Genomic DNA, 15,772 nt, shown 5'->3' on the forward strand with positions numbered 1-15,772 from the left:
TGCTCAAACTAAAGATAAGGTAAACCATTTGGACGGATGCCATATGCGCAAAGAGACAGCTGATGACTGACGAAGATATTGCTGATGGTGTTTTTTCTGCTGCTGATGCTGCTGTTGATGCTGCTGCTGCTGACGCAAACGTCTAAGACCGAGAAAAACTTATGACTGGCTATTTGCCGAGTAGGTGGGTGGTGGGTAGCGGGTGAGTTGGTCGTATATGTGTGTGTGCGCAGGTATTTTTGGGTATCGAAATCCCTGCAACAACAGGTTGTATGACGCGCATGCCAACGAAGCACGTCCGCACTTTTGAGCGACAATGCCAAAAACCAAATTCCCAGAACCAAGTAACCAAACTCCAAGCCAAATCAACGAATGACCCTATAAAAAGAAAAAGCAGCAACGTTTGCAGTTGGCCAAGATTGCTAAATGTTGGCTCTTAGCATAAGCTCATTAAAGAAATAAAATTTCCAATTAATATTAGCAAATATATTTTGATATTCACAAGCCCGGAGCTAGTTCAATTCAGTTTTATCATTGAATGATTATTGTATTATAATCGAATAATTATCATAGTAATATACATAATATAATAATATACTTAATATAATATACATAATATACTATACATAACATAAGATTATATTAAGCATAATAAAAACCATATACAATATACTTGCGCAAATATTTGATTATTGTATATCGATTAAAATCTAGCTTCGCTATATATTGAAAATGTAACTAACTCAACTCTCATAGTTCATTAATGAGAATCACAAAAGTGTGCCGCCTGATCGCTGATCAGTTCATTAGAGTATATTTCGATGGCATCGATAACGATCTTTAGAATACGTTAGACTACTGATACAGAATGTATATGTATGGTTAGTGGTTAGACCCAATAGCCTTACCCGAAAGTATAATGAATCACGAGCTGACTCATTTTTTTTTTTTATATATAGAAGGCTTAAGGAAATCGGGAACTTTTGTATGTACATTTATCTGGAGTGAATCGATCGCAACTGACAGTAACCATGGGCTACCCAAGATGGTATTCCTTTATAATTTTCGTTATCACTAGGCATACTTACGTAGTTCTTTTAACCGTTTAATTAAATTTCTATTAATTTTTATACCCTGAACCCATTTTCCATGGGAAATCAGGGTATAATGGTTTTGTTGAAATGTATGTAACAGGCAAACCGCAAAAGTTGATATCTCCTAAAGTATAATAGCTAAAAGCTTCCAATTTAGATAGTTAAGTTACCAGTAACCTCCTCTATCGATGAGCCAAACATAATTTTTACGTTTCTTTAGGGGCGTGGCATATCGAAAAATACCCTGTAATTTTCACATTTTGTGAGGGTAAGCATTCAAACTTTGCAGTTAAGGTACCGTTATCTCGTTCTAAGAACTGACCAAAAATGAAGTATCTACGCCCAGTAGGGACGTGGCAAATCGGGAAAAACTGCATTTTCTACAGTATTAGAGCGAAACTTAGCTACTAAATTGCCGATGGGGTGTGAATGAGTATTCCGCAGTCGGTAACGCCCGACTGCAACGTTTTCACTTGTTCAGTGCTTGAGTTTGATGCACATCTTTTATTTTATTAACATTCATATGATCTACATAATTCTAGTTGATCAAATGGTAGTCAATTTGATTTTTATTAAATAATTAACTGAATTGAACTGTTGGTTTGAAAACCCATTTGGAAACCGACTATAATATGGTTATATTAGCAAACAATCTTTGAAGTCGAGGAAGCCTTCGCATGAAGTGAATCAATTTTGCGTGAGCGCTGAACCGAGCCACTGAACATGAGGTCAGCTAACTAATCATAGCAGATTAGAAATATTTTCGTATCAGAATTCAAAATGTCAAATTTCGATTCATTATCAAAAAGGTATGCTGAGATAGAGCACACCCATTTGGTTAACCTTGTATTATTTATATTTCGCTTAACAACCAATCGTGGCGTTGACCTTCTAACAAATATTTGGTCCATTTCTTGCGGCCTTACGTGACATTCGACACTCAGCACTCAGTAAATGCGTAATTTATTCACAAATTCCCTCTAGAGTCTATTGGCGAAATCATAGAGGGGCAAATCGCGAAAAAATAATAACAAACGTTTGAGTAAATCTAATAATCAAGGCCAATTGTTGCTATTTGTTTTGTTTTATTTTATTGCTGCTGCTCAAATTCCACTTGATGCCCACTAGATTCGAAAGACTTTGGTCTCAGGCTGCCCCGCCAGACAGAGTTCCACATTAGGAGCTGCACGATCAATGAACGCACGAGGAAAGTTTTCCTCAAAAAAAAAAACTTCCAAAAGACCGAAATCTTTGGACACACGATGATAGGGCGAAATTTTAGATATGCAATCGCCGTTTGCCATGAGGCGCCGGAAAAAGGAAAAAAAACACACACACAAATGCGATACCCAAAATCATACAGTCGAGTATATATATTGAGTCCATAACAGTCTCTAATTACAAGTTTGTATGCAAAATGATGTCTACCGAGAGCTATAAACGCTAGGCTAAACGAGTCACTGACGTTTTGGTAGTCCAACATATTGTCATTGTTGTTGCTCGATCGCGCTGATCAAACTCGATGGATAAATGATCGGCAAGAACGGAACTTGCGGCAATTAGATAACCAGCAGTTTGGGTAGCCAACTGCCATTGATCAACGTGCTAAATCTCCCCCCACAATCGATCCTAAGCCCGCCTATGGCTGGCCTTTTCATTAGCATCGACAATCCTTACCGCCAAATGCGGCTATCGGGCCGCGCAAGATGAGCAAATTTGTTTTCGCTGCGGTATTCGAATGATGAATATATATAGAAAGCGCTCAATCAATTATATCGACACAATCTCTTTGATATGGGGCACACGTTCGCAGTTTATCACGTGGTTGCCGTGTGTCAGCGAAAAACAACAACAACAACAACAAAATAATGAATGGATTGAAAAGGCGGCGATCGGCTAAGCCGAAATGCCATTGTCAAGATCGCTCATAAAATAAATATCCTATTACGATCAGCAAATACCCAGCTATCCGCTACACGGCTGATAACTGAACTTAATGTTTTTGATCTTTAACATAAAATCAAACTATAATTATTGTATTAAAGATATAGGTTATATGGTCAATAGCGGGGCCACTATCCAGTCGTTAAGTATTATGAAGCTATGTAACAATCTTCCTAAATAAATAAACCTAAAAACAAGCGAAAATCAGTATTGTGTTGAATAAGACCATTCTGCGAAATGATCACTGATCAATATGAAACATATTCCCATCATTTCAAAACAAATTCGTGTTTGCTTTATATAACTGATCATTAGTTCAACTGATCTGCATCTTAATTTACTGTATGTTCATTCATATAAAAACAAAGCTATATAGATTCCAAAAAGTATTCTCGCTGATTTCTTATGAAAGAAAATTGATCCCCAGTTCTATTGGTATTATTCGAAGTGATCATTCCGTAATTAATACTATAAGAAAGGATTTTAGATTTTTCAGAGCGGTGACTTCTCCACAAACTGACACTCACTTAATAGGAGTTATTCCCGTTTAGTCATTATATGTTGCTCGCTTTAAATTAGAGCTGATTAAGTAAATACCCGGATCAGGCAAATAATTGAAAAAAGCTTTGATGTTTAGCAGAAATAGATCACTTACTCATCGAAATTGTCAACATTGTTCGTGACTTCCAAATCCCCAATGACGTCAAAGAAAGAGCGTCAAAAGATTTTGGGTGTATTTTATTTTTATACTCATTCACGAAAGTGAAATGAGTATATTGGTTTTGTGCAATGTCCGTCCATCAGTCCGTCTGGCAGTTCGTCCGTCTGTCCTGTATGAACGCAGTTTATTTCGGCGCTATTGAAGCTAGAGACTTGAAATTTGGAACACATACTCAGGTATATCTCCGATTTATAAAGAGTTAACATTTTCCCGATCTGCCCTCGGAAAATACATTTTCCAATATGCTATAAATCATATTAACTGAAGAGCTAGAAAGCTGAAATTTTGAATGTAGATCCGCGTCGACTACCCAAGATCAGGAGCTATGGCGGATATATCTACGCCTATTGGGGGCGTAGCAAATCGAATAAACCGGTATCTCCAAGAAATTGACAGCTAGAACGCTGAAATGTTAGCTAATGTTATGATTCCAAAAAGTTTAATGAAAAATGAAATGTCTACGCTCACTAGGGGCGTGGCAAATTGGACCTGAAGATAGGCAGAATTGATGCTAGAGACCTGAAATATGGCGAAGCGCAATAGTTTATATCTCCGAAACTATTAAGGCTAGAAGCAAATTTAGATAGTTAAGTTACTAGTAACCTCCTCTATCGATGAGCCAAAAATAATTTTTACGTCTCTTTAGGGGCATGACATATCGAAAAATACCCTGTAATTTCAATTTGGAGCGTTAACTCATTCTAAGAACTGACCAAAAATATATTAGTGCGAAACTTAGCAACTAAATTGCTGATGGGATATGAATGAGTATTCCGCAATCGGTAACGCCCGACTGCAACAGCCTTACTTGTTTTATATTATATTGTTTTTTTTTTTTTAATCTCCAACGGAAAAGTGACATGTCGAAGAGCAGCTGATAATAATGTAAACAGAAGAAACAACGTTCACGGGGTCTGCCTAGAGTTATGTAAGGCGCCTCCGCACCGCCCTGCCCGGCCCCCAAATGCCTATAGTGTAAAACTACGCCCATGTGGCGCACATTAGTAATACACAACCGAGAACGACGCCCTCTGGGAAGTCGCTTAACTACAGCCAAGACTTTGGCATGTCCACATCCCCGAACGGGTCTTGGGGCCAGACCCAGGGATGGGTTGACTATAAAAGTGCACATAACGATCTCAGCGTGACAAGGAGCATTTAATTACTCTTCGGTGAATAGCTAAGAGCGTCTGAGCAACAGGTGCTCACGCTCTTAGCACTACTCGCTCTTCCATTTCGCCTCTCTTTATCGCTCTCTCGCTCTCATTGTCTCGCTCACTCTTTGTCTGTGTTGCACCAGGGCTAATTCGGCTTTGCAGCGCGAGCTGGCACGAGCAACAGCTGTCTGCCGAGTACTGTTCCCGCCCCGCCCATTTGCACATTACTTTACAGCTATGTGGATCAAGTGCATGACGAGTGCGTGGGAGCGTTGCCGACGTCGACAGTGTCGTCGTGGTTGATATTTACCTCACAGCCGAAGAGAGCTCGCTGCTCGCCGTCAACGTCCAAGAACTCAGACTCACACACACATGCGCAGGCGCTATATAAAAGCTAATGCCGCTGCTGGCTGGCCATTCAATCGCACATATTAACTCGTCGCGTAGACTTCGCAGCAGCAGCAGCAGCAGTAGTAGCAGTAGCTAGCAGCACTAGCCCCTAAGCCCTGCCCGCCCCATTGCAAGCCACGCGCGAACTAAATCTTATGTACAAAACAGCAACAAAAGTTTACTAATTAACTAACCCAACAAAAAAAACAAGAAGAAAAACTACTACTCAATTACAACGAAACCCAAAGAAAAATCCCCTAAAACTCATCAAAACTTTGCAGATAACATAACTGTAATTTTTTTTCGAGTGCAAGAAAATCGAGCTCAAACAAGAGCAATCGAAAAAGTAACAATAAAAGTAACTGAAACGGTGCAAAAAGCAACACAAAAAAGAAGTGCAAAGAACAGTTAAGCTGAACATACAAATGCAAACATGTGCCACAATTCGGGCATTGAAAGTGAACAGATCGAACGGTACATGGCCTTCGGCCTGCCCCAGAAAGCCGTCAGGAGCGTAAAATACACGATGCGCAAGCGCGAAAAACAGCAGCGTAAAGAACTGCAAAAACAGCAACAACAACAATCACAAAATAACAGCGATGTAGAAGACATGGACAGCAGCAGCAACAGTAACAGCGACAGCGGCACTGACGTCGAAATCAAGCACACGCGTATAGTGCAGCTGAAGAAGGAGAAAATGACAGCGACAGAAATAGTTACAGAGACAGCAGAAGCAAAAGCAGCAGCGTCGGCAGAAATTGTAATAGCAACAGTAGAAACTATTGTATCGGCCATCCCCAGCATCAGCAACAACAACAACAACACGAGCAACCTCAGCGACATTTTGAAAATTCCCAAGTTCTGTGGACGTTTTCGTAAATTGCAACAACAGCAACAGGAGTCAGATGCTAACAGCTCTGCACACAGCAGCCCCCCAGCAACAACAGCAGCAGCTGCATTAACAGCACAACAACAGCGCAAACTCAGCTCGATGGAGCCATCGATGGACGATGCTCTAGCCATCGGCACACAAATGACGCGCAAATTCGCTGAGCGCTGTCATTGCCTGATCGCCCAACTGCAAGGCAGCCGCCTGTACACGTGAGTCTCATTTGAAATCTTCATCCTAATGCTAATTTCATCATATGACAATATACACACATATCAATACATACATACTTACATATGTTATGTTGTAGACACTGTATGCTTATCAATGGCATTATCACGGCGCTCGATCATGTCAATCACGCGAAAGAAGATTACGCCCAGTCCATTATTCCACAAAAACACGCCTCTCTTTTTGCACTTTGACGTCGACTGTCTGCGCAAATATTGGTATTGCTGTTTTCGTTTTGATTTGCTGACCGTTATGCAAACAGAGCAATTAGAAATCAACTTTCAGCATCTTAAAAGCTCCCACGAGCACAAGCGCCGCGCGTGTGAAGCTATAGCTATCTGTCTACCGGGCAATTTACTATATACGTATGTATATCATTTGGAGCAGCTCAATTAACTAAAGTTAAGAGTATCTTGGCACGTCACGTGCCATCAGAATTTCTGATGAAATCTGTCACAAAGCGAATGAAAACTGCTTTTAAATAGCACCCGATAAGCAGTAAGAAATGAACAGCTTGAGGTCCCAGCCAAGGTACGCAGCGTTGTTAAATGAATCAACCTGATATACATACATATATACATATACATATGTAAGGGTAGCCCCTAAAATGACGATATTTTTATCATACTCGATTTATAAATAATAATGAAGGCCATTAACCGACTGCTAGCCCCCCCTTTTAACTGCTACTGGAACTCAACGTTAATTTCTGCTGATGATCGATTCGGCAGGGAAAAGCCTCCGAAAAAATAGCCTGCCTAATGACGCCAGCTCTGACGTATCTCTAATGACAGAGCTGGTCAATAGAATTCCCGCCCACGAGTACAAAGTGCGAGACGTTTGGGCAGTCAACGTCACGATGTCGATGTCGATGTCGCCGTCGACGCAGACGCGGACGCAGACGATGTCAGTGGCTCGCCTGCGTGGTTGGCAACGCCGACTTGAATGCTGCGTTGTTAATATACTGAGTCACCTTTCTGAGTTTGGCAGCTTATCGTAAACGAACGACGGCATCGAATTCTCAGCTTGGAGAGCAGCTGTTCAATTGAACAGCTGATTTATTCCCTCTCAGCTTTGATTGAACCTGTGCGTCGACATCGGCAGCGACAAATGTTATATTATCTGGTTGCTCTGCTGCCGTCGCTGTCGTTTAACATATGCAGGTGCTTGAAAACACAGACACAGTTTCACAGACACATGTGTGCGCATGCATGTGCGCGCTGCTCTGTAAGTGTACGTGTGTGTATAGTTTTGCAAATTTGTTGTATTAAATTTAGTGACCATTGTCGCTCCAATTATTGTTGTGCAAATGGCAAAATACAAAAATATATGGGTATGTACAATATTTGGTTGCATGCTTTTTTGCACGTACGCCATTTTCGACTCTATTCGCCGCCGACAAAGCAACAGCAGCGACCGACGCGACGCGACGTCAATAAACGTCACATTCACATGATCTATGCGAAAGCGTATGCAAAAATGTGTAAACCAGACGCAACGTAACGCAATGCAGTCCGACAGCCGCGTAGCGCACCCCCAGCCAGCAGAACGCAACGTAACGCGACACAGCGGAACGCAGCAAATGCGTAAGCAGCACCAAGACAGAGAGTACAATGTGCGAGCGACTCGTCGCTGGTAGTGCAAAGCACTTGATGTTAGATAAGCACACGCTATTCGCTGCTGTTGCTGCTCGTGCCGTTGCCATAAACATTGACAAGTGCGAAAGTTCGAAGCGAATGTAATCACAGCGAAAATACGTAGGGGCGGGCCACGACTAAATATCATTATATGCATTTACATATGTATATTGCGAATATATGTACATCTGAATATGTATAGATATAGATATGCATAGATATAAAGCACTGTTAAAATTAACATACATTCAAACGCACTAACATTTTAGCTAACAGCCATAATATTAACCTAATTTTAAATAACCGTCTCATTTTTTCTCTCTCTCTCTCTCTCTCCCGCCGTATCTATTTATAGAATCCTGACGCGTACGACGCAACCGGCGCATTTTATAGCCATTTGCATATTATCCTTTGTGCTACTGACCGTTGGACCCGATCTCACAACGACTACAACAACAATGCACAGCAGCCCTTTGGCAACGGCAGCGACACATGCAACAACACCAACAACGACGCAGGCGCGCAACGCTAACGACGACATGGCCGCCCCAATGGGAAGCAGCACGCTGGCAACCCTGGCATATCTGGGCGCGTTCGCCACACACTTTGGCTCACAAATCTGGATGACCTTTGTCTCTGGTAAGTTGCTCAATCATAAGCATAAGCGTCGCTGCCAACGCTGCTGCTTCTGCTGCTGCTGCTTCTGCTGCTTCTGCTACTGCTGCATCTGTAACTATTGCTCCCTCCATCTGCCATCAATCATCCAATGTGTCCATGTCCATGTCAATGTCAATGCCAATGCCAATATCAAACTGAATGTCATCCAAATCGTAGGCATTATAATTGCACTTATCCAATATTTGTTACTTATTCTAATCTCTTCTTTTTTCTCTTCTTCTCTCACCAGGTCTATCGTTGTATTTCTCGCTGCCGCGCCACACCTTTGGCCAGTGCCAGCAGATCCTGTTCCCCAAGTATTTCGCACTAAACGCGATGCTGAGCATCAGCATGCTGATCATCTATGTTAAATATTTCCTCAGCGGTTGGACAACGGCAGCAAGCGTCCAAATAAGCGCCTTGGGCCTGACAGCCGCCATTGAGGTGGTGGTACGCCTCTATCTGGCCCCGCCCATGCTACGGCTGATGCACGAGAAGTATAGAATTGAAGGTGCCATCGGCAGCGGCCAGGAGGTGGGCAGCCTGGTCCAGGGTGACCTGGTCGAGTGTCCGCATTATCAGCGCATACACAAGGCATTCCGGCGCATACACATGACCATTGCTATCGGCAATATGATTGTCCTATTGGCCACCTGTCTGCAGTTGTATTTTCTGGCATTGAAAATACGAATTAGCTAAGACCCGAACCACACCGAGGCCCCCATACAAGAATCGAAGTGCAGACGCAATTTCGGGCAGCGCCTGAAAGGCCGCACTGCTTTTTTGTAGCCTCTCCCTACGCCCACACCCGCCCCCTCGCACACTTAGTCTATTACTCTCTCTCTCTGTCTCTCTTTGCAAAAGAATTTAATATCTATATAAATATTTGTAGCGGAATATAGTCATCAAGACATCATGCACACTCGCATACGCACACGTACACACACACACGCATCAAATTTGATATTGTATTCAATCTGTCACGAATTGTCGCAAATTAAATTATAAATAACATATATAATATATTAAACAATGCATATTTATATCAAGCAACATCAATAAACTGGTTAAACCAAAAGTTAAAGCAACTTTTGCAAATGAAATGAAATGAAATATAAATACCTGTGATAACACTCACCAGCCCCCAAACAACCCCCACAAACAACCCAACCAAACGAACCCAGCCCACACAAACACGTACACACAGATACACAGTGAAAGTTAGATACACATGCATACATACATACAGCATTTTGTAGTTTTTAGTAAATAATTTACACAACATTGTTAGTTATTAGCATTTTAGTATTTAAACAAAAAATTACATTAATTTGTTGATTTTTTTTTTTTTGCATGTCAATCTTTTTTTATTGATAACCTATCGAAATTATTTATTTGTTTAAGTGAGCTGTGCACATTTGTTACACAACTGAAACTAAGAAAAAAACATATTTAAAACAAAAATTAAAATATTAAAGAAAAAAATAATAAAAAACTAAATGTATTACAAAATTTTACTTTTGATTTCTTGGGATTAGGGATTAGCAGACATACCCAGCCCATGTATGTTAGAGGACTATAGGATTAACACGCTCCCATAGACATGCATACACATACGGCATACTAGGGCGCAGTAGGGCTAATTTGAGTTCGAGATATACGATCTTAATGAAATGCTTCGATCATATGTGAGCCATTTCAAGATGTAAAAATCCAATAGGATATTATTGTATTTTACATTTCAAAACTCCACGGTAATAAAGACAAATGGTCGGATGTGCGTGATACCCTGACTTAGACTTATCTTACAAAGGCGGATTCTTTACGGTAATACACCCTTTGTGCATACATTTTCTATGAATCACAGAATCGAGGGTCTCCGAATCGAGACAGGATTTTGTGATTTAGTAACGTCGATCATATATCACAGATGTCAGGCATCCCAACCTAGCCTAGCTTTACATTCGTAGATAGCTTCCTTAAATAAAGCCAGATATAGTTATAGTACAGTTATCACAAATAATTCAAGATTCGGTTGATTTGTGAATCATTTCAGGAATCCTTATTTTGTCCGATAATATTAATTGAAATTTAATGGTTGATGAGCGATATTTAAAGCTGACCAGTGCACTGCAACACTGCAGTGTTGGAAATCGAAACACAACTTGAACGCTCACTTACCGCTTCAATTTCCTGATCGAAGCGCACTGGACGCAGCCGACATAGCACAACGATTAGATAGATGAAGTTGATGCCAATGCCGAGGCCGGACCAGAGCACCACGTCCGGAGTGCACTCTATCAGGTAACCGTACATGCCCATCATGATGCAGCCGATGAGCATAGTAGCGCGCATCCACAGCGAACCGAAGGGTCCATGGGGCGCTAGAAACGCCAGAAAGAGGAAGGCCCAGCCCAGCTGAAAATAGAGATGATGCGGCTGTTGCCAGATCAGGCACTGTTCGATGGACCAGTCACCGGGATTTATGGAGCGCAGGGTGCCATTGTTGTCCCAGGTGATGGTGCCGCTGGCGGCGCTTGTGCCTGCCGTGCTCTGTGCTATTAAGGTGCCAGCCGATGCTGCGGCCACTGCGCTGCTGCCGGCACTGGCTGCGGTGCTGCTGCCGCCAATCGCGACGCCAGCGCCGGCGCCAGCACCGATACCCATGCTGGCGCTGCTGCCGGCGCTGTTGATCAACGCCCCAACGCCGACGCCGGCTGCGCTACCCGCTGTACTGGGCATGGCGTTCACTTGGATTCGGTCGCTCTCGCTTTAGGACACGTTGCCCCTACTCTCTCCCTCCTTGATTGCGTTGCCAGGCCTCGCTGCTCAGTCTACTTCCTCTCGGCGTTTTGTATTGTTTGTTTGATTCAGCAATTGAGTTTACCGTTGGTTGTTCTCTTGCTAACCACTGTCTGTCTGTCAGCCTGACCGCGTTTCTGTCTTTGCTGTGTGCGTGGTCTGCTGCTGTCGCCGTATTTCACCTCAGATCACATTGTTGCACAGTTCACTCAAGACACTCTAGCTGCAAGTAAACAAAAAAAACATTATTGAACAAGTAAGAAAGCTCCAGTCGAGACTGCTCGACTACGAGATTCCCTGAACCCTTCGAGAAAGTGAGATAATTCAATAATGTAGCAGGCCAGTAAAAGATTTGAGGGACCAGTACTATGGTTAAAGAAAGATCGAGAGAGCTGTGTTAAAGCTAGAAGAGTTGTGTGTGATTAGTTATAAAAAATATGTTAGCAGAACATGCTTTCATTAACTTTGAATGTTTTGGCTGCGGTTGAGAAATGCCCATATGTTAAAAATTAATAAAATGTTTAGCCAAATAACAAACGCACATGCAGCAGCTACAACAGTTTCGTATACGTGTGCACACATTCATTCAAACATCTTCTAGAACATTCACATCAGCTGTTAGTTTGGTTTAGTTTTGCTAGATGGCGCTGCAGCAGTGAATCTATTTCAGTTTTGCCAGCGCAGCACAGTGAGCGATTTTATTAATTTGGTACACAATAATTAATAACTTTATGAAATATTGAAAAAAAAAATTATTGTTTTATTTTTAAAGTAAAGTATATTTTCATAAATTTTTTATTTTTAAAAATTTTATAAAAAAAATTATAAATTTAAATTTAAAAGAAAAATCAATAATATTTATTGTTTTTATAATATCTGCCCCGAGCACAAGGGTTTTATGAAGTGACGATGGCATATAAAACCAAGGGTACAAACAGTTTGGCTGTTTCCCATAAAAATTGGCGAAAATATATCTGGCTGTATTGCCATTATTGGTATTGCCTGATGTTGCCGTAGGTATATCCACTAAATTTCCCAGTTCTCTTCGGAGATAATTTTGAATTTTTATTTCCCTTTCAGCAACAATTTCTTTAATCGCTTCACGAATTTGCCACTTTTTAATTGGCAATCGATATCGTCCATACTGCATACTGATTGTGCATGGTTCAATTAGCATGATTAAACCGTTCAACCATTCAGCATTTGATTAAAATATGAAAGTGTTCTATTACACTTCCTCCACTTCAGGCAAAGCAAGCAAAGTTGTCAATTTTTTTATTAACTGACAGAAGCTCCTCTTCCGTATCATTGGCTTCTTGATTATCTCCCTAAAAACATAATTTTTAAGGACTTCAGCTTGCTTGTTCTTGGTCCGATTCCTTGCACTATATAGCAAAAAGTATTTTTTTATGCAGACATTATACCTATAAAATAATCTATACATATGAGTGGTAAGTATTGGCAGCTCACTTTGACACTGGACGATTCAGAAAAGACCATTTTTTAAACAGGTAAGAAAGCTGTAGTCGAGACTGCTCGACTACGAGATCCCCTGAACCCTTCGAGCATCGATGTCGATGTCCATCAATGTTTTCAAAATCAAGCATCGATGTTGGATTAATACATCGGATTGAAAATTCGATGCATCGATGTATTTTTATACCCTGAGCCCATTGAAAATGGGAAATCAGGGTATAATGGTTTTGTTGAAATGTATGTAAGAGGCAGAAGGAGGCGTGGCAGACCCCATAAAGTATATATATATTCTTGATCAGGGCGACGAGCTGAGTCGATTTGGCCCTGTCCGTCCGTCCGTATGTATGAACGCGTCGATTTCAGAAGATACAAGAGCTAGAGACAATTTTTTATACCCTGAACCCATTGAAAATGGGAAATCAGGGTATAATGGTTTTGTTAAAAGTATGTAACAGGCAGAAGGAGGCGTGGCAGACCCCACAAAGTATATATATTCTTGATCAGGGCGACGAGCTTAGTCGATTTGGCCCTGTCCGTCTGTCTGTCCGTCCGTCCGTCCGTCCGTCCGTCCATCCGTCCGTCCGTCCGTCCGTCCGTCCGTCCGTCCGTATGTATGAACGCGTCGATCTCAGAAGATATAAGAGCTAGAGACTTGAAATTTTTTTTCCTAGGTCCGTGTATATCACGCGCATATCAAGTTTTTCTTTATATATCGATAATTACTCCCGATATTTTATTATCGATTAAAAACCTTATCGAAAGCTAGTTATTTAATTATATCTCCTACACCTTTGAAGCTAGAGCTTCCAAATTTTTAATGTAGACTTATATGAATTTTATATAATTTCGATTTTTGTTGTATTTTACCCCTCACCCTTATATACACCCCCTCACCCTCACCTTTGTAAAAGGCGTATTTCAAGTACTAGAGACGTGTGCTTTGGAATGTACATACATTTTTACCATATGATTACGCTCTAAAAGTTTCATTAAGATTGTACGTCTAGAAATTAAATTATTCAACAAATAAATTCTTATAATGTTGCCCACACTACATCGCAGCACAAGCGCAGTCGCTGCTTACTGCGCAGTTAGCAGAGCGCGTTCTAATACGTGCGTGTGTATGTTTCGAAAAGAAGTGCAGACTGATTAGAATATCAGCTTAGAGGGTTCAGGGTATCTCCTAGTCGAGCAGTCTCGACTAGAGCTTTCTTACTTGTTTTTAAATGATTGTATTTACAGCGCGGATATCGAGTTTATCACTAAAAGTCGATAGCTTGCCAAAGCACAAGTCCTTAATATTTGAAATACGCCTCTTACAAACTTAGTGGTGAGGGGGTGGATATAGGGGTGGGGGGTTAATTTTAACAAAAACCGAAACTGTATAAAATGCATATACATATACAGTCAAATTGTAGAGACTGTAGCTCTAAAGATGTAGGAGATATAATTTTATAACTGATTTTCGATAAGGTTTTTTATCGATAAAAAAACGGGATGAGTTATCGATTTTTGGTGATAAACTCGATATGCGCGTGATATACACGGAGCTAGGAAAAAAATTTTTGAAGTCTCTAGCTCTTATATCTTCTGAAATCGACGCGTTCATACATACGGACGGACAGACGGACGGACAGACAGACGGACAGGGCCAAATCGGCTCGTCAGCTCAGCTCAGCTCGTCGCCCTGATCAAGAATATATATACTTTGTTGGGTCTGCCACGCCTCCTTCTGCCTGTTACATACTTTTAACAAGTAAGAACGTTGCAGTCGGGCGTTACCGACTGCGGAATACTCATTCACATCCAATCAGCAATTTAGTAGCTAAATTTAGATCTAAAACTTTAGAAAGTTCAGTTTTTCCGATTTGACACGCCCCTACTGGGCGTAGACACCTCATTTTTGGTCAGTTCTTAGAACGTGATAACGGTACCCTAACAAAAAATGTGAAAATTAATTGATTTTCTATATGCCACGCCCCTAAAGACCGTAAAACTTATTTTTGAGTCATCAATAGAGGAGGCTACCAGTAACTCAACTATCTAAATTTGAAGCTTCTAGGTATTATATTTTAGGAGATATAAACTTTTGCGGTTTGCCACGCCCCCTGTGGGCGGACATACATCCATCGAAGCTTTTTGGTCTTGGGGGTCTGCCCGAGTATATATACATAATTTGAGGTCTCTAGCATTATTAGTGTCCAAAATATAACAGAATTTTAAAAATTACTATATTTTCAGATCCAATTTGCCACACCCCTAACGGGCATAAACATATAATTTTGCCATTCGACTTTATAAAATCATAACATTAGTTTACGTGCAATTTCAGTGTTCTAGCTGTAAAACTCTTAGAGATACAGTTTTTTATCCGATTTTTCACGCCCCCAATGGGTGTAAATATATCCGCCATAGCTCGAGATTTTGGTTGGTCAATGCGGATCTACATTCCAAATGTCAGCGTTCTAGCTTTTTAATTAATATGATTTCTGGTATATCGGAAAATGCATTTTTCGATTTACCACGCCCCTAGTGCATTATAGGAAAAAAACCGAAATTTTTGCATCAATTCTAAAAATAGAGCAAGGAGGCTGAAATTTTATATACACCTAAGATAGATTAATTTAGAATTTTAAATTTTTTTCTCTACGATTAGACCACACCTTCTTCCCGCCCCCTTGTTACTTATATATTCAATCATGAGTTCTTTACACATAATTTTTACTAATATTCAACATAAAGCTTACAGCACATATTTTTAGATAAAAACAAGC

At 40.8% G+C, this 15,772-nt stretch overlaps 2 protein-coding genes across 8 annotated transcripts in view; one reads left to right on the top strand and one right to left on the bottom strand.

Moving 5' to 3' along the window:
- The window catches only part of LOC6586288 (blood vessel epicardial substance), a 37,313-nt gene that overhangs the window by 14,329 nt on the left and 7,212 nt on the right, over positions 1-15,772 (bottom strand). For all 7 annotated transcript variants that reach the window (XM_044011589.1, XM_044011587.1, XM_044011586.1 and 4 more), the window contains one exon: positions 10,902-11,745. In XM_044011589.1, coding sequence (XP_043867524.1) covers positions 10,902-11,462 — 561 coding nt within the window. In that variant the 5' untranslated portion in view covers positions 11,463-11,745. The remainder of the gene's footprint in view (positions 1-10,901; positions 11,746-15,772) is intronic.
- LOC6586289 lies at positions 5,318-9,839 on the top strand. Its single transcript, XM_002011871.4, has 3 exons — positions 5,318-6,407; positions 8,419-8,702; positions 8,971-9,839. Exons 1-3 carry the CDS (start codon positions 5,740-5,742, stop codon positions 9,417-9,419), a joined length of 1,401 nt encoding a protein of 466 aa, XP_002011907.1. The 5' UTR covers positions 5,318-5,739; the 3' UTR covers positions 9,420-9,839.

The sequence above is a fragment of the Drosophila mojavensis genome, unplaced genomic scaffold (assembly GCF_018153725.1).
Source record: "Drosophila mojavensis isolate 15081-1352.22 unplaced genomic scaffold, ASM1815372v1 contig_136, whole genome shotgun sequence".
NCBI classification, from domain to species: domain Eukaryota; kingdom Metazoa; phylum Arthropoda; class Insecta; order Diptera; family Drosophilidae; genus Drosophila; species Drosophila mojavensis.